Source organism: Scyliorhinus canicula, chromosome 3, assembly GCF_902713615.1.
Source record: "Scyliorhinus canicula chromosome 3, sScyCan1.1, whole genome shotgun sequence".
Lineage (NCBI taxonomy): Eukaryota > Metazoa > Chordata > Chondrichthyes > Carcharhiniformes > Scyliorhinidae > Scyliorhinus > Scyliorhinus canicula.
Window position 1 is genome coordinate 262020660 of NC_052148.1, and position 24160 is coordinate 262044819.

At 41.5% G+C, this 24160-nt stretch overlaps 1 protein-coding gene across 4 annotated transcripts in view; it reads right to left on the bottom strand.

Moving 5' to 3' along the window:
- Positions 1 to 24160, bottom strand: part of aimp1a (aminoacyl tRNA synthetase complex interacting multifunctional protein 1a) — a 72806-nt gene that overhangs the window by 22964 nt on the left and 25682 nt on the right. For all 4 annotated transcript variants that reach the window (XM_038792707.1, XM_038792706.1, XM_038792708.1 and 1 more), the window contains 2 exons: positions 16245 to 16378; positions 4991 to 5104 (listed from right to left, as the gene is read on the bottom strand). In XM_038792707.1, the coding sequence (XP_038648635.1) occupies positions 4991 to 5104; positions 16245 to 16378 (248 nt within the window). Of the gene's footprint in view, positions 1 to 4990; positions 5105 to 16244; positions 16379 to 24160 lie in introns of those variants that run through there.

Below are 24160 nucleotides of genomic sequence, written 5' to 3' on the forward strand. Positions count from 1 at the left end.
TTATGAAGACAGCAGAATGACAGGTACGGTTAAATCAATATGGAATACCAGATCCAAAGGGATCAGTGAGTTATAAAATAAATCAGTTACTTCGCAAACAAATAAAAACCCAGGATAATGTATATATTATTTGTTCAAGAATCTGCAATGGCGATTGTCAGTTGGCTGCCTTACGTCAAACAAGACAAATCTGGCTAACAGCATGATTTATTGCAAGATATCCTGAAGAGGCATGATACAATTCAAAAGAGACAAATGATGAGAAACAGATGCATTGTATAAGTTATGATGGGGCATAAGGAAATGGTCAGGGAGATTAACTTAATTACTGAAAAGATCAGACGATCGGAAAACTAATTAATAGGTTACCAAGGTCATCGAAGAGAACAGTTGACTCAGCATGGGTGTTGGCCAGATAATGGCAAACTGGCAAGAGAATTTTAGTTGTGACACTCTAAACAAGAGTGCATTAGAAAGATCAAAGACAATGTTGCTTTCTACTTCATTCATCATTACCCAAACATGAATGTCAACTTTGGCTCTGCCTTTGAATTAAGTTGATGGGTTCAAGATTTGAGGATATAATCTAGGCGGACACTTCAGTACAGTACTGAGGATGTACATGGCTGCAGTCTTTCAAGCGCATTATTATACTGAGCCCTCATCAGTCTGTTCATGTGGACATGCATTACTTAGACAGGAATGCTCCCAGTGTTCTCATCAGCAAGCATCCCTCGTTGAATATAAAACGAATGAACAGGTCATTGTCCTCATTTCGACCGATGGGGCCAGATTGCGCAAAATTTGGTTGTTGCATTTCCCCAAGTAAAAACAATGACTACACTCTAAACAAAAACTTCATTGATAATTAAGTGTTCTGGGGCATCTTGAAGACATAAACAGCACTATAAAAATGCAAGTTATTTCTCTCAATTTTGGTTCTGGTAAGAGGGAAGGAAATTCATTACCATAAAATGTGATTGCAATACTTTTCTCCTAACATGGTTTTCATTGCAAACTCATGAGGTGCTGTTCCATTAGGGACAATGCCATATTCTGCATTGATTTAAAACAAGTGCATTTTGGCATCGGTATTGTAACTGTGGTCAAGGATCTGCAATTAAGCCAATGATTATATTAAACAAAGGATGCCCGAGGGAAAAGCAGGTATATAATTTGGGAACTTAATTAAATGAAGAAGCTTTTCTGAATGCAGATAAAATCACCCATTATCATTGAAGCGACAACGAAAATAGGATATGGAAATTCCTTTGCTGAGTTTGATAAGGATGAAATTGCATTTTCCATTATTTCCTAAATAAAGGTGGATCATCTAATTAATTAGCAAAAGAATAATAGCAATAACTCTCTTCCATTTAAAGATACAATTATTCGGCTTAAACATCCAGCTCACACATCCAACAATTTGAATTTGCCACTAATTGAACAATGGCAGTCAGCCTGGATGACAGGTAAAATAACTGAAGTTTTAGAGGAACAAAGTCATTCAAGCTGTCTGAGGACAGCAAGTGTCAGTATAAAGAAAAATGTGAGGAAAGAGCAAAAGGACTGAAACTGGCTAAACAGAAAGGTCTGGATTTTAAAAAAGGCCACAAAAATGAAGACAAAGGAAAAATAAAACATGGGCAGATGATTCGCAAATTAAAGATATGAGATTTGAAGAAAAAACAAATAAGTGCTTTAATTTTGTGTTTATCACAGAACATGATACTAGGGTGCTGTGGTAAAATTGGTACAAGCTGGTTGAAATCTAGAGATATATAACCTGCAAGAGTCGGCATTGTTTTGCAAAAGAAAAATGACCAACTCTATTGAATTTCTTTTTTTGATGAAGTAGCTCAGCATGGGGCCTACAGGGAGATGCGTTATTTGGGTTTCACTCCAGCTCCAGACAAGGGGCTGGATTCTCTGTTTTTGGGACTATGTCCCCACGCCGTCGTAAAAACTGTGGACTTAAACGCCACAAAAACTGGCGTGAAAGGGCCACATATTCCTAGCCCTGCAAGGGGCTAGCAGGGACCTGGCGTGGATTAGCAGCTTTTGCTGCAGATATGGGCCCCCGCAATTCCGAGCATGCGCACGCCGGCCGCCTCCGATCAGGGCGGCCATGGACTTCAGCCAGTCGGAGGCGGAGAGGACCTCCAACAATGGCCTCAGGTAATGGGATCTATGGCGCGGCCTCTTTTTGGGCCCCGGAAAATCGGGGAACTGACACTGGTCCAGATTCTATGCAGGGAATTGGATTCTCCGCCCCGGCGCCGGCTGTGATTTCGGCATCGGGATTTGGGGAATCCAGCCCTTGGTGTTTGATGCAATAAAGGTTGGGAAATTTTTCAAGCAAAGATCGGGATGGATCAAATCTGAATTGGGCAACAACAAAGAAAAATATCATCAAGAACTCCTTCAGGTCCTCTTCTGGACTCCTTTGTTAAATGTATAATCTTGCAACTGGGGATATAAAATAAGAAATAGGATTGTAGGATTGTTGAGGAAAGGCCAACAGTAAAAAAAAAGTGAGATCAGAGGAGCCATCCTGGATAAACCTACAAAATCAATGTATAACTGCTGGAAAGAAAGCACCCACGATGCAAGATTGTATAAAAAGATTAACAGAGCAGCGATCAAAGGACATGATTCCACTGTTGTAAAAATGTTCTGGTACCCTCATCATAGGCAGATGTGCTGAGCTGAAAAATATGCAAAGAACAATTAGAGGATAAAGAATAAATCACTGACCTGGGACTTTTCTCAAAGGAAAATGGATGGAGAATATTTGGATTAAAGAGGTTAAGGTACAAAAAAGGGTGACAAGTAAAAGGCAAAGAAAGATAATTTCAGGCTGGAAATAACAATGCATTACTTTTTATGGTTGGGGACTTGGTTTCTGGAATAGTTTACCTTTGATTGCTCAGATGTGAAATTCTTAAGCATCTTAAACTCAACGTACAATTAGATACAGCAGGGAGAGTGGATGGACTGTCGACTTTTGAGAGGTAGGATTTTCTACACTATTTGAATCTGCATGGCACATTTTCCCATTTCCTCTGCTGAGGCCACTGACAAAAGTGGGTTTGCTTCTACACAACAAATATAGGTCAGCAACATGTCTTTGTGGCCAATCCTCACAATAGTTTAGTTGCAAAGATTTAATAGACTGTGCAACAATGACGGTTAATCAAAATCAATCCTGTTTCTGTCCTCAACATTCATTTACTTTACAAGTGAAATTGTTGGACAGCAATCAGGATTGGGAGGCCAGGATACTGTGTCCCACTCATGTTACCCTATCATTGCTTTGATTCAAAAATAAATAATCAGCTGAACCAATTGTGGACTGGGCCTGGGACTTTGCTGATGTCCAAGCCTCAACTGAGATTCAGTGTTTTTAAGGGGTTAAGGAATCTGTACTGTCCTTTTCAGAAATTATTTGTGGAAATAAAATTTAAGATTTTACTGTTGGTCTACAAAACCATTCCTTCATTTATCTGCGATGCTAAAATATTTTGGCTAATCCATGTAATTTACAAAAATTTAAAAATAAAATCACCTTATATTCATGGGAGTATTTCATTTCATTATACTGCAGGTTGCATCAAATACTTGTAAAGTACTGCAAATTAATAATGGGTGGCACAGTGGTTAGGGTGGTGAGAACTGCTGTCTTACAGCGCAAAGGACCCGGGTTCGATTCCGACCTCGGGCAAATGGGTGTAGTTTGCACATTCTCCCCGTGGGTTTCCTCCGGGTGCTGCAGTTTCCTCCCACAGTCCAAAAATGTGCAGGTTAGGTGGATTGGCTATGATAATTGCCCCTTTGGACACTAAGGTTAGGTCTGGTGGGGTTACAGGGATTGGGTGGGGAATGGATCCAGATAGGAAGGCCGATGCCGACTCGATGGGCCGAATGGCCTCCTACTGCACTGTAGGAATTCTATGATCTTATTTGTGAACTACTGTTTTTGCATTAGAAACATGAGCATGGAGTTATGTGGAAGATTTACATTTACAGCATTTCAGTTATGATTTATCTTAGACTTAAAATGGCAAAGCTAAGTTACTGTGACAAAAAGGTGACACATGTGATAAAAGACACAAAAATTAAAAGTAATGAAGGATAAGGCATCTAAGTCAGGTTTCTGATTTATTTTCTGACCTCAACGCTGAGTGAGGGCTAAAGTCAATATAGTTTCACTGTAATCAGGATCCTTATTAACTAGTAATAAAACCGATAGGTCTTGAGAAACTGAAGAATCTGATTATTTCATTCTTTTGCAAACCAACTGCCCTGAATATGAGAAATGCCAGTTGCATAGCAACACCTGTAAATGGACAGGATACGAGCGGCTTCTGATGAAAGGTCACAATCAAATGTTAGTTACGTTTCTCTCTCCATAGATGCTGCCAGACCTGCTGAGCATTTCCAGCATTTCCTGTTTACGTTATGAAAGGTAAGCTTCAACATTGAGCTCATCCCATTCTGCAAGGCTGCACTTTCTCCCATCATTCTACTTCGCATAACAATCACCTGTGAAAGGCAAAACCCAAGGCCAAAGTAGAAAAAAAAGCTTTGGGAAATTTCTCTCCAACGTCCTCAACAGCAAGCAAGCAAGCTTCAGGACATACAAGCAAACCACCGTGGATGCTGAAAATCTGAGACAAACACGGAAAATGCTGGAAAAACTCAGCAACTCAGAAAAAGCCAACAGCATCTATGGAGAGAGGAAAACAGAGGGCACAATTTACCGGCCGCGTCTCACAGATCTCACAATCTGCCACGATAAGAGCTCTCTAGCATTCTGTTTTTATTTCAAGCATTGGGAGACCAGGGTGCATTTGCAAACATAACACAAACATGGCATATTATTAACAGACTCACAGTTAATTAAAGTAGACCTTTGTCAATATTTTATAATTCAAATTTTTATACACAGGATTTTAGTTTTAATTTTCTTTGTGGTACAAAGGCCTACCTCCATTACGGATCTCAGCTTCAATGAGATTTTGTTTTAGATCCTCAATTTCCTTCTTCAACTTGGCATTTTCAACCCGAAGTCTCTTTTCTTCTCTTTGGGAAGCCTGCAGGACTTAATTCCCAAAAGATAAAATACTTAAATGGGAAATGCTCAGGACATACAAACCATTGAGCACAATGTAGCCTTTCTCACCAAGTTTCAATCTGGTAACAAATCAACTGAAAACACTACTAATTACTACTAATTCACACACTAATTAGACCAGTTCGAAACGCAAAATGTATTGACAAGCATATGGCGATTTAATGCAAAGATTTCCAAGTGTCATTTGTGGGGGGTTTTGCTGGGTCAGTTCCCCACTGCTATCTAACGATATTTAGTCATTTTTTTGAGCCCTGGGAGTTTCTCACCGTTTAGCCCACACTTCGAATTTTTCCACCACTTGGGACTGAATACTGAGATCGGGCCGCCATTTTGAAAGGGTGCCCCAATCTCTACGTGACCTAGTGGGTCCAACCCCCACCCATGGCAATGACATCTCCCACTCATATGGGCATTACCCCACATCCCCCCAAAGTGAGGACACCCCACTATGGAGTCTCTGGACCTCCCACTCCCCCAAAAATCCCCTTTCAGCACCTCCAACTTCTGAGAGCCCCTTCTTATCTGCTCTGCATCCCCCACCCTCTATATCCCCTCTCCTTTCATGGGCATGGCCCCCATAGGGCCCTGACCCTTGGCACTGCCATGCTGGCAGTGCTCTTGCTGGCTTGGCAGTGCCATCCAATATCCCTGGCCACACAGGGGTCTCCGAATAGAAGACCCTCTGGATGCTGTTCTGCGTTTGTATGGGCCAGTGCTGAATGGCGCCCAGCTGCAGGCCATCCTGGGGAGGCCAGCAGATCCCGGAAGACCAGTAGATACAGGGTAAGTAGGTTTAAGACCCATGTACACAGGTGCGGCTTGGTCGCACCCATTGTGGGTGGGTCCCTGATCCCACGAGGCGTTGTGGCTGTCAGGAAGCCCGCAAGAGGCTTCACCCAAGATCTACCGGCCGCATCACCCTCCCATTGGGACACAACATGGTCGATAGATTGCGCCCTGGATCTGTAAAAAATCTTTTGCCCATTTGGAAACGGCTGGGTGATATGAAACAAATTTCATATAGTTAACAGGTGACACAACAGAGAAAATGCTAACTTTGAATTTGTGCTGGATATGTATCCAGGCTTCCAAGGTGAAAATCATTGTCTGATATGCTGCACCATTCAGCTCATCCTCCTATTGGCAGAACATTACTGTATTAAATAAACTCCTATTTATTATTTCACAGATCAGTTAGGCTTCCTATAGGCACATTTTGCATTACAACATCAAACATTTTAGTAAAAATTGCGCCAACTTGCTAGAACTGATTGAAAAGCTGAAGAATACTCAATTTGGTTAATTTGATAGTTCTACTGGCCATTCATTACTGAACAAATTACATCAGAACATTCTGTAATGTTAATCTATATGCTGCACAACATACTTCTGACTCGTGTCATGGGAGTGCCCCTTTAAGAAAGGTTTTTGTCTATCACCTGGCTTCAGTGATGTCATTTTATGGGTGGAGCTTTTGGTTTATTGGATTTTGTTTTTGAATTGGAACAGTTAAGGGGGAATTAATTAAGTGTCATACATAGATTACTGTAGCTGTGTGGTGTCTTTATGTTTGGAATTGATAAACATTCTTGTTGTGTGTTTTTATCTTTATATATATGTTAACTAAGTTCTTAGAATAAAGCTTGTTTTGATGAAAGTGTCTCGGAAGACTGATGAATTAAACCTGAAGGGAAGGCTCTCGTTCTCATCCTAGCCAAATTCAACATAAAGGCTGTAGGTCATCAGGTGAACGTCATAATATACTTTGGAGTTTCTAAGCCCTGGCCCATAACACTGGGTTGATTTAGATTTTCTGACTTTTGGTTGCCAGTGTGATATTATGATAGCCGTGGCTGGATTAGAGATGCACAAAAATTGGGAGTGCAAATCCATTACTTTTGTAGCAAATGCAAATGAGTTGCCAAGTTCTAGAATGGTGCCTGTACCAAGCAAGGAAATATCAATTATTTCCGAGAATGTTGCTATTGCTTCACTGAAGGGCGAGAGCAATGCCGGAGCTTTTTAACCAACTGCTGATTGCAATTTTTGTCTTAAAAGCTCTCCCATGTAAGAACATTTCCTCTGCTCCAGAACAAAGACAGTAAAGATCCCTGGTGGAACAGAAGGCCAAGGCTCTCTATACATCTATGTTTGGCCTTTACTTTTGACAAATTATAGACTTGCTCATGTAAGTCACTGTTTTTGTTTTTCTTGCTTCTCAAGAAAGACAGTAGCCATTTGTCTTGTTGACCATAAACAGGTCTGTAATAGAAACATAGGTATTAGCAGCAGATGTAGGTAATTCAACCACTCGAGCTTGCTCCACCATTCAATCAGATCATGGCTGATCTCTTCCTGGTCTCAAATCCTACCTGTTCCCCATATCCCCTTAACTCGTTTTTTCTAAAAATCAGAAATATATCTATCTCCTTCTTGAAACTTTTAATGACTCTGATTCCACCGTACTATGGAGCAGCGGGTTCCAAAAATTCACCACCCTCTGCGAGAAGTAGTTCCTCCTCATCTCAATTTTAAATTTTCCACCTTGCAACCTATGTCTGTGACCTCTTATTCTGGATTGCCCCATAAGGGGGAAAATTTGGTCTATGTTTACTTTATCAATCACTTTCAGTATTTTATCGATCAGATCCCCCCTCGTCATTCTGAACACCAGCGAGTATAAGCCCAAACTGTTTAATCAACATCAACCCTTTCATCCCCGCAATCAATCTCGTTAACCTCCTCTGAACTTTCTCCAATGCTACCACATCCATGCTCAAATAAGGAAACCAAAACTGGACACAATACTCCACCTGTAGTCTCACCAACACCCCATACAATTGCAACAACACCTCTTTACTTTTACACTCCAGTCCTTTTGCAATAATACTAACATTCCATTTGCCTTTCTAATTACCTGCATACCGACTTTCTGTGATTCATGATCAAAGACATCCAGATCCCTCTGCCCAGAAGCATTTTGAATCTGCTTTCCATTTAGATAATAATTTGCCTTTCTATATTTTGGCCAGAATGGATACACTCTTTTATCAATATTAAACTCCATTTGCCAAATTCTGGCCCAATCTCCTAGCCTATCTATATCTGTCTGTAAAAACTTTATCTCCTCTTCACTGCCTGCTTTTCCATCTATTTTAGTATCATCCGCAAATTTTGCTATGTTACACTCTGTCCCTGCTTGCAGATCATTTATATCGAGTGTATACAGGCGAGGTCCGAGGATTAACCATTGCGGCACCCCGCTAGTTACAGTTTGCCAGCCAGAGAAGGACCCATTTCACCGACCCTCTGCTTTCTGTCAGTCAGCCAATCCTCAATCCAATCTAGTACTCTATTCCCAATCCCCTGCGATCTCATATTCTGGATCAGTCTTTTAAGCGGCACCTTGTCAAACATTTTCTGAAAGTCTAGATATACCACATCCACAGGTTCCCCATTATCCACCCTGCTGGTTATGTTCTCAAAGAACTCGAGTAAGTTTGTTACCCAATACAATTAATGTATGCAATTAATAACTGTACATTTGACTTTGTAATTAAACTTAAAAATGCACAAGCTTGATGAACCATTATTTAAAAGATTTTTGTGATTAAACAAAACATGCTGGTTTGAATTAATGTGATTGGGAATCAAATTGATTAGCTAAATTCAAGCGTTTAATGGGTAACAAAATGTCACCGTTTTGTGGATTATAACACAGCGTGTCATCAGTCGTTTTGAAAAAATAACTGTATTTAAATCAACCACTTTACCGTTTTCAGAATACCGTCAGATGGATTAAATGCATTATTTACTGATTCTGCTCAAAGAAATTGGACAATATATTTGAAATGCATATTCTCTGTAAATGTTGTTGAGATGTTCACACCAGAAGGAAACTGAAAAACAGTAGACTCTGCTCACTGAACACAATTCACTCGGTCTCGGTTATTTAAAGTCAACAGGTTTATGTCCTACTAGTTTGTAAATCTGAATCAGTGTTTTCAGGATCAGATGCAACTCTGCTCAGCATTTTCTTTTCTAACAATGTGTTTCTAGTTATTTTTAACATGAAGTAACTTAACAAGACAATAACAAGGGCATGGGTTTGACATGTTGGTCAAAGTCTTTTTTCTAAAGCACTCCTTTTGGTTTCATTTTATGAACTTTTAAAAAAATTATAAATTTAGAGTACCCAATTTTTTTTTCCCAATTAAGGGGCAATTTAGCATGACCATTCCACCTACCCTGCACATCTTTGGGTTGTGGGGGTGAAACCCACGCAGACACGGGGAGAATGCGCAAACTCCACACGGACAGTGACCCAGGGCCGGGATTCGAACCTGGGTCCTCAGCGCCGTAGTCCCAGTGCTAACCACTGTGCCGTGTGCCGCCCATTTTATGAATGTTTTTAACATACGTGATTTTTTTGATTTAGCTGAATAATTCTCTCATATTCTCTTTCACATGGGTATAACATGCAGCCTCAACATCAGTTTTAAAGGAGAGATATAATGGCATATTCCAGCAGAACACAATCATTAGAAAATGAACATCCAGTGCAAATTGACAGATAGATACATTGCACGAACAAGTAAATACTGAAATATGGATATGGAATCAAGAAACAAAATAAGTCTAAGTAACATTGTGTTTTGATTACTATGGCTATGGTCTGATCAGTCCACGCACACAGGGTGGCTCCTGCTTGGAGGTTCTGGGTTTGGCCCTTTCTGCCCATTTAATGGTGACTTTTGTGGATAAAGTGTGAAGGGAGAGGAGAGTGGTGGGTTCTCCCCATGAGTGGAATGTCCACCAGGTATCAGATCTGGCTAAAGTCGGTCAGAGCCCGAGCTCAAGAGTTGGAGGACGTTCGTGCCGCAGCACCATTGGAAAAAATGGCCGGGGGGGGGGGGGGGGGTATCGTCATCGTCTGCCACACTCTCTTTGAAGCAGTTGATGGATTTCATTAGGGCAAATTTCGTCAACAGCGAAAGGAGGTGCAGGGTGACTGATCTAGCACGATTGAGGTCGCTATTCGCAGGACGTTGGATCATGTGGAAGGGGTTAGAGGTGCAAGCAAGGAGCGACGATCTAGGAGGTGGAAAGGGCACTGTCGGATCATAGTGACCAGATCGTCTGATAGGAGGCAGAGATGGCTATTCTGGGGGAGACCTGCAAGGTGCTGCGTGCAACGGTGGGCGACCAGAAGGATCTGTCCAGGTGCCACAACCTACAAATCGGGGAGTTGCCGGAGTGAATGGAGGTGCCACGAGGATGTTTGAGAAGTTGGTGGAGAAGATCTTCGAAAAAGACCCCAGAGGTGGATCGGTGGATTGTGCCCATCAGTCCCCGAGACAGAGGCCGAGGGCTGGGGAGTCACCTCGGGCAGTGTAAAAGATTTGAAAGTGGGCCAAGGAGACTAAGTAACTGGGAAGGGAATCAGATCCGCCTTTACCAGGACATTGGGGCTGACTTGGCTAAGCGATGGGCAGGGGTTAAGTCAGCTGCTACTGTAGGATTTGGACCCTTGACCCCAGAGCATTAGCCTAGGCCTCTGGAATACTCGACCGATGACATTAGCACTACATCACTGTTTCCCCAATTACTTACATAGCTGACAAGTTACAAACTTAGAATAACCGGGTTTATGTGTGTGATTAGCAATTGGAGGATGGGAGCAGAGGGTATGTGTGAGGCAGGCGGTGTGAGAGTTACAGGGTGTGTGCGAGTGTGTGAGAGGAGGTAGGTGAGAGCGAGGGGAGAGGGCATGTCTGACTCACTCCCAGTCTCAGAAGGTCTCATTCACCCTCACCCCACACACCAACAGGTACGATTACCCACTCTCACAGAGTTAGAATGAGTGAGTGAGCACCCTGAGACTGGGAGAGAGTTGGACACACACTCTCACCCTTTCACACTCTAATGGTCATCTTTACTTATTAGTTATTTTTAAAAATTATCAATTTATTGGCGGCACGGTAGCACAGTGGTTAGCACTGTTGCGTCACAGCACCAGGGTCCCAGGTTCAATTTCTGGCTTGGGTCACTGTCTGTGAGGTGTCTGCATGTTCTCCTCATGTCTACATGGGTTTCCTCCGGATGCTCCGATTTCCTCCCACAAGTCCCGAAAGACATGCTGTTCGGTGAATTGGACATTCTAAATTCTCCCTCGGTCTACCCAACAGGTGCCGAAATGTAGCGACTAGGGGCTTTTCACAGTAACTTCATTGCAGTGTTACTGTAAGCCTACTTGTGACAATAAAGAACGATGATTATTGCGATATTGTAAAGCTCAGTAAGAGGCGTCCTCTCACCTTCTTTTGAAATTCATGTATACACTAGACACGGATGCCCTGTTTCCCCAGTGGAGGGGTAAATTACCAGGGGATACAGATTTAAGGTAATTGGTAGAAGGATTAGAGCGGATATGAGGAAAAAGGGGTGGAGTGTTTGGAAGGTGCTGCCTGGTTTGGTTGTGGAAGCAGAAACACTCAATTAATTTAAAAAGATACCTGGATCTGCACCTTAAGTTCTGTAACCAGCAAGGCGAAGACCGGGTGCTGGAAAGTGGGATTAGAATGGGTAGCCAGTTCTTTATTTTTACTTCTTAAGCTGGCACAGACATGAGGGGCTGAATGGCCTTTTTCTGTGTTGTAACTTTTCTACAGTTCTATGGTTGATGTTGTGCCAAACCTTATCTGTCTGAAATTTGCTCATCGCCATCCACCCTCTCAGAGAGTGAGAGGAAAATTGAAATGTGGTCCCCTGTGAAAAAATGTTGGACAAGCATGCTAGCCCGCAAGCTGCACAATTGTGCAGAAATCTGAAAGTTCCCACACAGAATGCACACAAGTTGGTCTCTTTGACACTTGCGTACAGCGGTGCAAAAGATTTTTAAGGAGCCATACACCGGGAAAGATGCCTGTTTTAATGTACATTGCTACACATGGCTGTTACAATTGGCTACCCATTGTCTAACATTGATTGATCAGAAAGGCGTAGAACCATCTAATTTTTATATCTTGATTTTAAAAGGGAAGCCTCCCTGTATTCACTCAATCAGGATGACATTGGTGCCAGAAGGTCTCGCCCACACATCTCCCACACAGCCCCCCCCCCCACCGGTACCCTTTTTACCAATCAAACACGCAAAATATGATGTCCTATGCTTATCATTTGAATTGCTTGGGGCACGTTCTTCCTCCCAGTAAGACAGACTTTGTGTCTACGGTTTTATGAGTCTCCCTCACCCACTGATGTTGCATTTCTAGTTATTTTTCCAATGCAAATTGAGGGAGGTGACATCTTTATGTTACATTTGACTTTCCAAAGTCTCGTTTGACTTGTCTATAATATAAACACAAATCTTTCTGGTGCAATTAACCTTTAGGTTTTAAGTCTTTAATGAGTTTATGGCTCTTTTTCTTACAAGGCTCTATGACCAGAAGCCTGGGTAATGGTTCACTTCAATCAAGTTCGCAAACCGCCTTTGCCAGCATTCCACAACTGAATTCCATTTTGTCTCGGCAGCTTTCAAGAATAAATGCCATTTTGAAGCATTTTCCTCTTGAAGCTTTTTGTATTGTTGTTAGAGACTACTCAAAGCTATACAGTCTTTTTTATCTATATCAAATTAGTGAAGAAAGTGGAAAAGTGATTTTATTTTAAAACAACAATTGTATAACATACCAAACCAGTGATAAATCTATTACTGCCTCCAGGGAAAAATTATCACCAATGTTCCCTGGATTGACCTAACAAGAAAACACTCCAGTGCACCAGAATGACATCGCTGCCAATTAGTTATGCACAATCTTGTACTGTGGTCTCGAACTAGAAACTAGATGCTGACTGCCAATTGCTCATTTCACTCGGGAGTATTTCAGACTTGACTACATTATTCTTGGCTCAATTTGTAGCTAGGACCTAGAATAGATCCCTAATGAATGCACATTTAAGAACAATTTAACGTCCTACATTGGGTCAAAAAGCAAAGGCCTTTATTTCTTCCTGTATCAGTACTGGCCACTACTGATGGTTGTAAATTGAAAGTAATAACTCTTTCTGGTATACAGTTCTACAGGTAGCAAACCACCTTTAGACACCTCAGCCAGTTTTAGGCAGGAGGTTAAACCAGTGGTTCCCAACCTTTTCAACAACACGGCATGCTTCAATGAGTCAAACAGTTCCAGGACATGCCCACCTTTTGTCATCTGAATCGATTGTTCATAAATATCACATTTACTTTGGTTACCGTCTTACTAGAGAGGTTTGCATCATATAACTGAAATTCAATGGATCAGAGCAAAATACAAAGTGAAGCAAATAGCAGGATTCGTGGGAAACCCGGGGCTGCCGGTGTGAGCAGTCTTTTGATCAGAGGAGTAACTGATGAAAGGGCTTCACCAGATACCCGAGACAACAGTCTGAATATTAACAGGTGCTGTTACGGAGGTCTGCAGGAACTGGGGTTTTGGACAGAAAATCTGGAATCTGGTTTTCCTCGCATACTGCGGCGTTTTAGCTTGCATGTTTTGTCGATCCAATCTACAATAATGGCTGGTGTGGTTCAATCCCAGGACTGATCCAGGACCCGGTCCTCTAAAGAGAGCTGCCGGATGGCTGGCCAGTACTGAGGGGGGAGGGGAGGCCAGGAGCAGTCTGATCTGTGAAACAGCTTCACAATGTACAAGTGGCCTGGATTTCATAATCAGCAGAAAGAAAATGCCAGTGAATCTGACTCCTGTTTGATAACATCAATGTGGTATCAGATTGCAAGATTGGACTGAAGGCCTCGGAGTCAAAATGTATTTTTGGAAGGTGAAATTATTTAGATAAGGAGGATCCACAATTAATGGAAGAACTCAGTACCTTGCCCAAGGCCCCAGAAGATGTACTCAGACTTCAGCAATTAGTAGAAGAATTCCTTTAACTGCCTTTAGAGCAATCAACCATCAATGTGTTCTTTTGTATATCAAGATCCACATTGACTGTAAAGCAGAAAAAGGCTTTGCCACTATTCTGTGAATCTGTGATTATTAGTGTCAGTGAGTTCTCGCTGTGTTGGCACCAGGGATGCGAAAACGTGTGAAAAACTAGTCATTACTGGGCAAGTAGGAACTCACCTTAAATTCAGTTTTTCTCAACCTCCTCCTCCCCCAACCCCCCCCATTATCAAATGAATTTTATACGTAGAACATGAATGATGCTGAAATGAAAGGTACTCCTCATTCAACACAGAACATGAGCCTTCTAGGTGTGAAACAGCTGTAAGAGGTTTAAAGGTTACGATCCAGGGAGAAAACCCCGGGTACCTGGTCCCCTGCTTCATCCTTGTTTTGGTATGTGTTTAAAACTACTTTGAACAAGTCTGTTACCAGAAGATGATAATCCCTTATTTCAAATGTTCTACTTTTCAGATATAACCTCAAATTTCTGGCACAATGTTTTGATGTGGTGCATGCAGAAGTTGTGATTCTACAATGTTGAAATGTTGCAAAAACAATTGCGTTTCAGTTTTATGCAAGACCATTAAAGGGTCGTTGTTTATCAAGAAATCTCACTTTTGTCTCTTGTGAAGAAGGTTCAGACTGCAAAAAGAAAAGTGAATGAATCAGCACCACACTAATAAACACATGACCATCTTTTTCCTCTTTTGGAAACCTGCTTTGTGCGACTTCACAAGAAAGCAGGAAGAAAGAAAACATGACTCTTTTAATGGCTTGTTGGATTCAGAATGATCCGCGAACCTTTGGAAGGCTCTTGCACAAATTAATAATAATAATCTTTATTGTCACAAGCAGGCTTACGTTAACACTGCAATGAAATTACTTGCGAATTTAACATGGGCTAAAGAGTTTTAATAGCTTCAGCGACGACGGAATTAATGAACTTGAATATTTGATATCAGAGCATAAAGATTATTTTGGTATTAAATGGAAGGATGTTTGCCTCCCATCTAGACATTTTAGTGAAGGGTAAAACTTGTGCATATCGAGACTTTATTTTTAGGACCAATGGAATTTTTTGGCCAAATTTTGTCAAGTTTGAAGCACCTACAAAAACAAGAAACCTATCTTTATGAAGTGTACTTTGAATGATTTTTCTGAAGCTTTTATTTCCTTAAATCAAAATAAGCATTTAGAAGTTTTAATGGGAGAATACTCTTGCATGCATGTACAAATAGCGAAATGTTTTTCAATAAAATTACAACAGCCCAGATATGACATTAGAAATCCACATCACTCAGACATGAGGGCAGTCGTGTACTCAATGTGGAATCAAACATTCATAAATCTTCTTTTGCTGTTACGTATGTGCGGTTGAATTTCCTCAGCTGGGATTCGGAACCCACCCTGAAACAATATTTCCCATATCAGCCTCCCCGAACAGGCGCCGGAACGTGGCGACTAGGGGCTTTTCACAGTAACTTCATTTGAAGCCTACTTGTGACAATAAGCAATTTTAATTTATTTCCTCAGTGGTCTTGTTGTTAGACCTTTAGCTGCTGTTGTATAAAAAGTCAAAGGTTCTGCTCCTTTTCCACAAACACCTTTACTTCACTTTAACACTCTCCACAAAACGCTATCATCACATCACTTGCCACAAAGGACACCTGAAGCCCCTTTTCATATCAGTGTCACTTATTGGATACTTAACATAAATGAGACAACTAATTGGAATGTCTCTTAACCCATTATTTAACACTTGTACTGTAAATCTTGTGTTTATCTATCCTTTTATACTGTATGAATATAAGGGTGTGATGTTGTAACTCTCTCTTCCACCTTTTGACTGTGTGCAAATAAACTAGCCCTTTGAGTTCATCCTCCCCAGAGTTTGCTGTGGGGTTATGAATAGAAAATTGGATCACACCAAAATTGAGGGGTTCAGAAACAAAACAAAACACCTTCCTGTTTACGGACAAGTGGTGAGAGGAGAAATTAATTCTGTTTAAATGAACACTCCCCGCCCCCATCCTGTCCTTAACACTGCCAATGTACAAAGTGAAATGGGAAATTAGTTCAGACATTCCTAACTAAGGAAAGCCGTGGTGAAAGGCAACATAAGAATGCATAAAGAAACAAGCACATTACAAACTTACTTGTTTTCTCTTTAAGTAAGAACACCTGCTGCTTAAGGTATTCAATAACTTGGTCAGCCTCTGTCGCTCGCTGCTCCAGTCGGTTTAATAGAGCACGATCGTTAGACATCCTTTTCAGCTGTCGAACAAGAAACCTGAGAGGAAAAAAGAATAAGCAGTTGCTCATTATTGTTCACATAGATATCCATGCACTACATTTTAAAAAGTCAAGTCTGGAAACGCAAGTTTGGTGGCAGCCAAATATCACCAGAACAAGTTTGTTTCATTGCTCTACAGACAAATTAAGATGAACAGAACATGGGATAATCCTTGGATCATGATTCCAACAGGCCTTTTAGTAACTTTGTGACTTGTCTGGTGTAGCTTTGAGCAGTAAAGAGGCAGAATTCATTGCCATTGCTTCATCTCTTTCTTAGGTTTACATTACACTGCAATGAAGTTACTGTGAAAATCCCCTAGTCACCACATTACGGCGCCTGTTCGGGTACACTTGAGGGAGAATTCAGACTGTCCAATTCACCTAACAAGCATGTCTTTCGGGACTTGTGGGAGGAAACCGGAGCACCTGACTTGTGGGAGGAAACCGGAGCACCTGAAGGAAACCCATGCAGACATAGGGAGAACGTGCGGACTCCACACAGTGACCCAAGCTGGAATCGAACCAGAGTCCCTGGTGCTGTGAAGCAACGGTGCTAATCACTGTGCTACTGTGCCACCCATTCTTTAAGACTTCTGTACACTTGGCTTAAAAGTGGAGAAATCTCCAGCTCCGGACGAATTGTGTCCTAGGTTGTGTCAGGAGGCGAGGGAGGAGATTGCAGGGGCCTTGATTCAAAATTTTAATTCTTCTCTGGCCACAGGACAGGTGCCAGAGGACTGGAGAACCATGAATATGATCCCACTATTTAAGAAATAGTGTGGGGAGAAGCCAGGGAACTACATGCCAGTGAGTCTCACATCAGTGGTGGGGAAACTAATGGAGAAAATTCTGAAGGAGAAAATCTATCCCCACTTGGACAGGCAAGGTATGGTCAGGAATAGTCATCAGGGCTTTGTCAGAGGGAGTTCATGCCTAACAAATTTGATTGAAGTTTTTGAGCACGTGACTAAGTATGTAGGTGAGGGTAGTGCAGTTGATGTAGTTTACATGGGTTTCAGCAAAGCATTTGACAAGGTCCCACATCGGAGAGACTTATAAAGAAGGCACATGCACATGGGGTACAGGGGAACTTGATAAGGTGAATTCAAAGCTAGCTGACCTGTAGGAAACAGAGGCTGCTTTAATGATTGGAAGCCAGTGTCCAGTGGCATACCACAGGGATCTGAGCTGGGTCCCCTATTATTCATCATTTATATAAATGACTTAGATGACTATGTGGGGGGATAGGATCAGTAAGTTTGTGGATGACACAAAGATCGGCCGGGTAGTTAACAGTGAGGTTGAGAGTCTTGGGTTACAGGAAGAAATAGACGGGATGGTCAAATGGGCAGAAAAGTTGCTGATGGAATTTAATCCTGAAACGTTTGAGGTGTTGCTTTGGAAGGAGCAATTTGACAAGGAAACATTCAATGAATGGCACAATGCTGGGAAGTCCTGAGGAATAAAGAGACCCTGGCGTGTTTGTAAATAGATCTTTGAAGGCAGAAGGGCAGGTTAATCGGGTGGTGAAAGAGGCATATGGTACACTTGCCTTTATCAATCATGGCATAGATTACAAAAGCAAGGAAACCATGGTGGAGTTATATCAAACATTGGTGAGACCACAGCTGGAGTACCGTGTGCAGTTCTGGTCGCCACATTATAGGAAGGATGTGATTGCACTGGAGCTGGTGCAGAGGCATTTCACCAGGATGTTGCCTGGGATGGAACATTAAGTTATGAAGAAAGCCTTGGGATATTTGGGTTGTTTTCGCTGGAGCAGAGAAGACTGAGGGGCGACCTGATCAAGGTGCACAAGATTACGAAGGGCATGGACACAATGGATAGGGAACAGCTGTTCCCCTTAGTTGAAAGGTTGGTTACGAGGAGACACAAATTCTAGGTGAGGGATGGGAGATTCAGGGGCGATTTGAGGAAAAACATTTTTATCCAGAGGGCAGCGACAGTCTGGAACGCACTGCCTGGGAGGGTGGTAGAGGCGGGTTGCCTCACAAGCTTTAAAAAGTACCTCGATGAGCACTTGGCATGTCATAACATTCGAGGCTATAGGCCAAGTGCTGGCAAATAGAATTAAGATTTTTATGTGATTCTGTGAAAACAAAATCTTAAATATAGGTGGTTAAAGCAGGCAGAAGCAGAAGTCTACATTTCTGATCAATGTCTTAGCTGAAAAATAGCCAGCTGGGTGGTGTTTCAGAAAACATCCAGGACTCATACTGGATCCATGTAAGGGATCACTGAACTCAGGAAAGGAATAAATCACAAAGAAAAGAATCAGCAGAAAAAAAGAAGTGGTGGTGGGGGGAGGAGAATATCTATTACTTACGTATAAAAATGAAAGATGCAATCTATTGGTTGAAGTACAAGAATGTAACTGCTTAAATTTTAAATTGTAAAGCAAGGTTAAATAATTGAAAAATTGAATGGGATATTTTGATTTGAACCACACCTCTGCTCAGAGCAAAAAGTAACATTTTGATTGCATTTGAAAATTTCAAACACAAAAATACCAACTGCACAACAGAAGCTGCACAACAGTCAAATCAACTCACATTTGTTGCAAGACTTGGGGACAACAAAGCTAAGCAACCTCAAGTAAAGCTTTAAAACTAACCAAAACATTTTGCCCTCTCGGAACAGCAGATGCATAACAGATTCTCATCAGAATCACATCATGGTTACAGCACAGGAGCCTCGATTCTGTGTGTGTGTGTGCTGGCTCTCTGCAAGAGCAATGCTCCCTGTGCCACCCATCTTTCTCTTCCCTGTAAGCTCTGTAAATTTGAGTTAATTGATACTTTTTAAATCAAACTGGGATGATTAGCTACTGGATTAAAGGCTATAAAAATAAATCTGGGTAAAATAATGTAGTCTAGTATCCGTGAGTACTTGCTTCAATGGTTTCATCACCATGGAGAAATCTGTTCCATCTTGCAAACTACAATGTTGTCTTAAGACGTCTTTTTTCTGAAGTCTTGCGTTACCTCCAAAATCTGTGCCCCCTTTCTCTAGCCCCATGTCTAAATCTCTCCAATCAGATTTCCATCTCTGCTGCAAGATCAAAATTACTCGATTCAAATTCCTTCATTTTGCCTTATGTTTTTCTGCCAATCCCCTTAAATCTCAATACTCCATCTGAAACCAAACCAATGTTTGATAAATGTTTATGATAATTTCTTTGCTTTTGCACTCTATACCTTGGATAATAAAGCCAACAATCTTATATGCTTTTCCCCCCCCAGAGTTGACGGATCTTCGATCTGTGAATATACACCCCCTCTTATCCTTCCCACCAAAATGTATCACACACTTCTCTCCATTAAATTGTATCTGCCATGTGTCTGCCCATTTTATCAGCCAATATCCTTCGGAAGTTTATTACTAACCAAGTTTTGGTGTTCCATATTATCTGCAAATTTCAAAATCATACTCTGTACATCTAAGTTCTGGTCATTAACATATATCAAAAAGGGCAATGGTCCTAATACCAACTCCTAGTAAAATACCTCTGCAGACTCAAAATAAACTGTTCCCTACTACTCTCGCTTTTCTTGTCCTTAGCAAATTTTGTTTGGTTTATCATGTGGGATTTATCAAATGTCTTTTAAACGTCCACACGCACAACCACACTACACTCAACCCTCAAATGATACTGCTAGTTGAAAAGGAGTAAGTTCAATGAGTTAACAGATTTTGCTCATTAAAGGAGATTAAGGCCAAGTCAATAGATGTGTGCAAGATTATTGGAGGTTTAGAAGTAGGAAAGGAAGGTTGTTCCCATTAGCTGATCATACAAGGGCTGGGGGGGGGTCACAGATTTAAGGTTTGAGCAAGGGTTCAGGGGTTATATTCCATTATCCCCTTTTGTTTCAACCACCTATTTAACCTATTTGTAACAGTTGACACAATCTCCATTTCAATCATACGTATTTATAATATTATGTAAATAAAGCCTCTCATGAGGGGGGGGGATAAGGGGGTAAAAATGGGGAAGGCAGGATGGGAGAAGGTGGTGGTTTCGGGGAAGGAGATGAGGGGGAGAGTGGGTGTTAGTTGTTTATGCCGTTGTTTGGTTGTTCTTCTGCTTTTGTTTGTTCATACGAAAATGCCTTGAATAAAATATTTTTAAACAGTGTTGTAGGTAATCAAATTGAGCTTTTTTTTTTTACATGTCAACTGAAAACAAGGTAACAATGAATATCATGGGTTGGGGTCAAGTCTAATTCTCATGAATTTACCTGGCTGTGGAGAAATGGCCCTGAGTGATTCCAAGTCAGAGCCAGTATAACATACGACTTATAGAGATGGCCAGAACTGCATTCTAGCTGATCTAATGAGTCTTTTATACAGCTCCATGATAACAACCCTGCTCTTATTGGGTGGCACAGTAGTACAATGGTTAACAATGTTGCTTCACAGCGCCAGGGACACGGTTTCGATTCACGGCTTGGGTCACTGTCTGTGCAGTCTGCACATTCTCCCTGTGTTTGTGTAGGTTTCCTCCTATTTCCTCCCACAAGTCCCGAAAGACATGCTTGTTAGGTGAATTGGACATTCTGAATTCTCCCTCAGTGTACCAGAACAGGTGCCATAGTGTGGCAAGTAGGGGATTTTAACTGTAACTTTGCAGTTTTAATGTAAGCCTACCTGACACAAATAATAAAGATTATTATTCTATGTGAAGCTTGCACATTCTCCCTGTGTCTGCGTGGGTCTCACCCCCACATCCCAAAAACATGTGCAGGGTAGGTCATTGGCCATGCTAAATTGGCCACACTAAATTGCCCCTTAATCGAAAAAAATTATTCTACACCTCAGCTAATAACTTATATTCTATGCTTCAGCTAATAAAGGCAAGCATTCCATATGTCTTCTTAACCACATCACTTGCTGCACTGAGCTCCCTACTGCATTATATTGCACCTTTGCTCACCTCATTCCCTTGCACTAATGGCCACTACAGAGTGAAACAAAAACTAAGCAAGGCTGGCTGTTGCAGCAGCTGAGACCAGCACTTTTCCTTTCATTACTGAACAGGCACAGAGTGAGATTCCCGAATCCTCATGAGGAAAAGTGCTTCGGGAATTTGTCAAGCACTACATTTATTTTGCTGTTGTTTTAAGACCAAGCCGGAATGTGGCGACTTGGGGCTTTTCACAGTAACTTCATTGAAGCCGACTTGTGACAATAAGCGGTTATTATTATGCAGCAATATAAAAGCTTAAAGGCATAAAATTTAAAAAATATATATATTTTGTTCTGTGTCCTGGTAACTGCAATACAATAGGGGCTTGCTATGACTTACCCGAGTCCACTCTAGATTTGTACCAATGAATCCTAGTATATATCAGATATTAATTTCAGATAACGATGGACTGGGTTGAGCCTGGGTGAATTATTACCATCTTCCCTCACAACATTATTTTGCACTTTTGCAGTAACTGCCACACAATCAGGTAAATTCTGGGAACTAAGACAATCCCCAACCTGAAGCACAATTGTATTCTGTACTTTTAAGTTGATGTTAGCATTTGGATAGTATTTTTCATGACATCCGAACCTTACAAAATGTTTTACAGCTGATTAAGGACTGTTTTTTTAAAATGTCATCACCGTGGGCAACCATTGCTATTAATTTTCACACCTCAAAGTTCCACAAACAGCAACGAGAAAGTGATCAATTAGTCTGCTTTTGATGAAAAGAACCATCTTGAAACGCATGTGTCTTTCAATTAGTTCGTATATGGCTTCTAAAGTCAAGAAAATCATCATAGATGGTTGATATTAGATTTAAATTACCAAAGTTACATCTTTTCAGGAGAGGAAAGTTAACATCTGAAATTAAACAAAAAGTTATATGACCCTGAGAAAAGGAAATAAAAGTGCCATCACAGGGCACATAAACAGTTTTGTCTTCCGAGTGCTTCATTTATTTGTTTTAAGAGGACCATTTGCTCTGGCATTGTAACATGCTGCTTAAAGTTTTAGGGCTTAACAAAGTCCAGCCAATTTCCAAGTGCTTTGAAATGCACCTCATACAAGGCTGCTATACTGCAGCTAGAGTTAAACCAATGTGATGCAAGACATCCTCCCAAGATATGCCCATGTGTTTCTATTACAGATGTACTGCACATTATACTTATTTAACCTTGCTCACCCCGCGTGGGGTTAGAAAGGGTGACGTAAAATTGTCTGTTCCGTACCCAGCCTGGCTGGAAAACCACATTGAGCATGTTTATCTACCTGCGGTCAGAAAAGGAAAGTTAAACTCAAGTTCGGAACTTGGAACGTACGAACCTACATGGATAACGAACAAAACAAATCGATTGGAACAAAGAGCTGCCCTTGTTGCCCGTGAACTCAGGCACTTCAACACTGACGTTGCTGCACTGCAAGAGACCCAAAGAGCAAGTGAAGGGCAGCTGAGGGAAGTTGGCAGTGATTACACCTGCTTCTGGAGAGGAAAGCCCGATGATCAGTCCAGGACTCATGGAATTGGATTTGCCATCAAGAACAAACTCGCAAACCGACTCTTGGAGCACCCTGTCGGCATCAATGAGCGCCTCGTGATCCTCCATCTATAACTTGCCACGAACGAGCAGGCAACGGTCATGAGTGCCTACTCCCCCAACCCTTGATGCCAATGGTGAATCCAAAGACAGCTTCTGCTCTACTCTGGACCCCATACTCTCCAATATTCCGAAGGAATATACGATCATACTCCTTGGGAATTTCAACGCCAGAGTTGGAAAGGACTCCCAACTCTGGAAAGGAACTAATTGGAAATGAAGAAGTTAGGAATTGGAATTGCAACCGGGTTCTCCTGTTCACTAAATTTGTCATCACTAACACATTGTTCCGCCAAAAAGACAAGTTTAAGACTTCCTGGAGATATCTACGATCAAACCACTGGCACATGATTGACTTCATCACTGTCAGATCCATAGACAAAAAGGATGCCCTCATCACCAAAGTGATGACTAGGAAGGGCTGCTGGACAGACCACTAGCCCATCTGTTACTCTATGTCCATCAAACTTCCCTCAAAAGCAACAGAAGATGAATAAAAAGCTCAGAAAAAAGATCAACATTGAACAGCTTCAAGAGCTAAGCATTCTAGTGAACTTCCAACAATGTCTTCTCCAAAATGTCCATTCTAATGGAATGGAGGAAAAGAGCAGAAGACAGCGATCATCTCGAGCTGTGAAGAAACCATCGGCTCCAAGACGAGGAAACACCAAAACTGGTTCGACAAGAACGACCACATCATCCAAGGCTTTATCGACAAGAGGAAAGCTCTGACAATATAACCAGCAAGTCAAAAAGGAGAGCTCAATCAGCCAAGGCGGAGATTCAAAAAATAACTTAATCAATTGGAAAGCACTATGGAAGACCCTGCCAAAGGCTGGCTGTCCAGAGAAATTCATCACCATCCCCTGACTCCTCCATGACAAGATGTAGGGGACAGTCCTCATCGGCGGAAATAAGACAAAAATCTTTGAGGTCAAGACTAGAGTCAAGCAGTGATGTATCATCGCACTCATCCTTTTCTCCATCTTAATTGCCACCATCCTTTACCTTGTCAAGAACAAGCATCCCGGTGTGGTGGACACTGTCTACAGGATGGATGAAAAACTTTCAACCTCAACCAGTTAAAATCCAAGAAAAAGATGACATTAACATCGCTCTTGGAACTTCAGTATGTGGATGACAACACCATCTCCACTCTCTCAGAAGAGAATCTCCAAACCATGCTT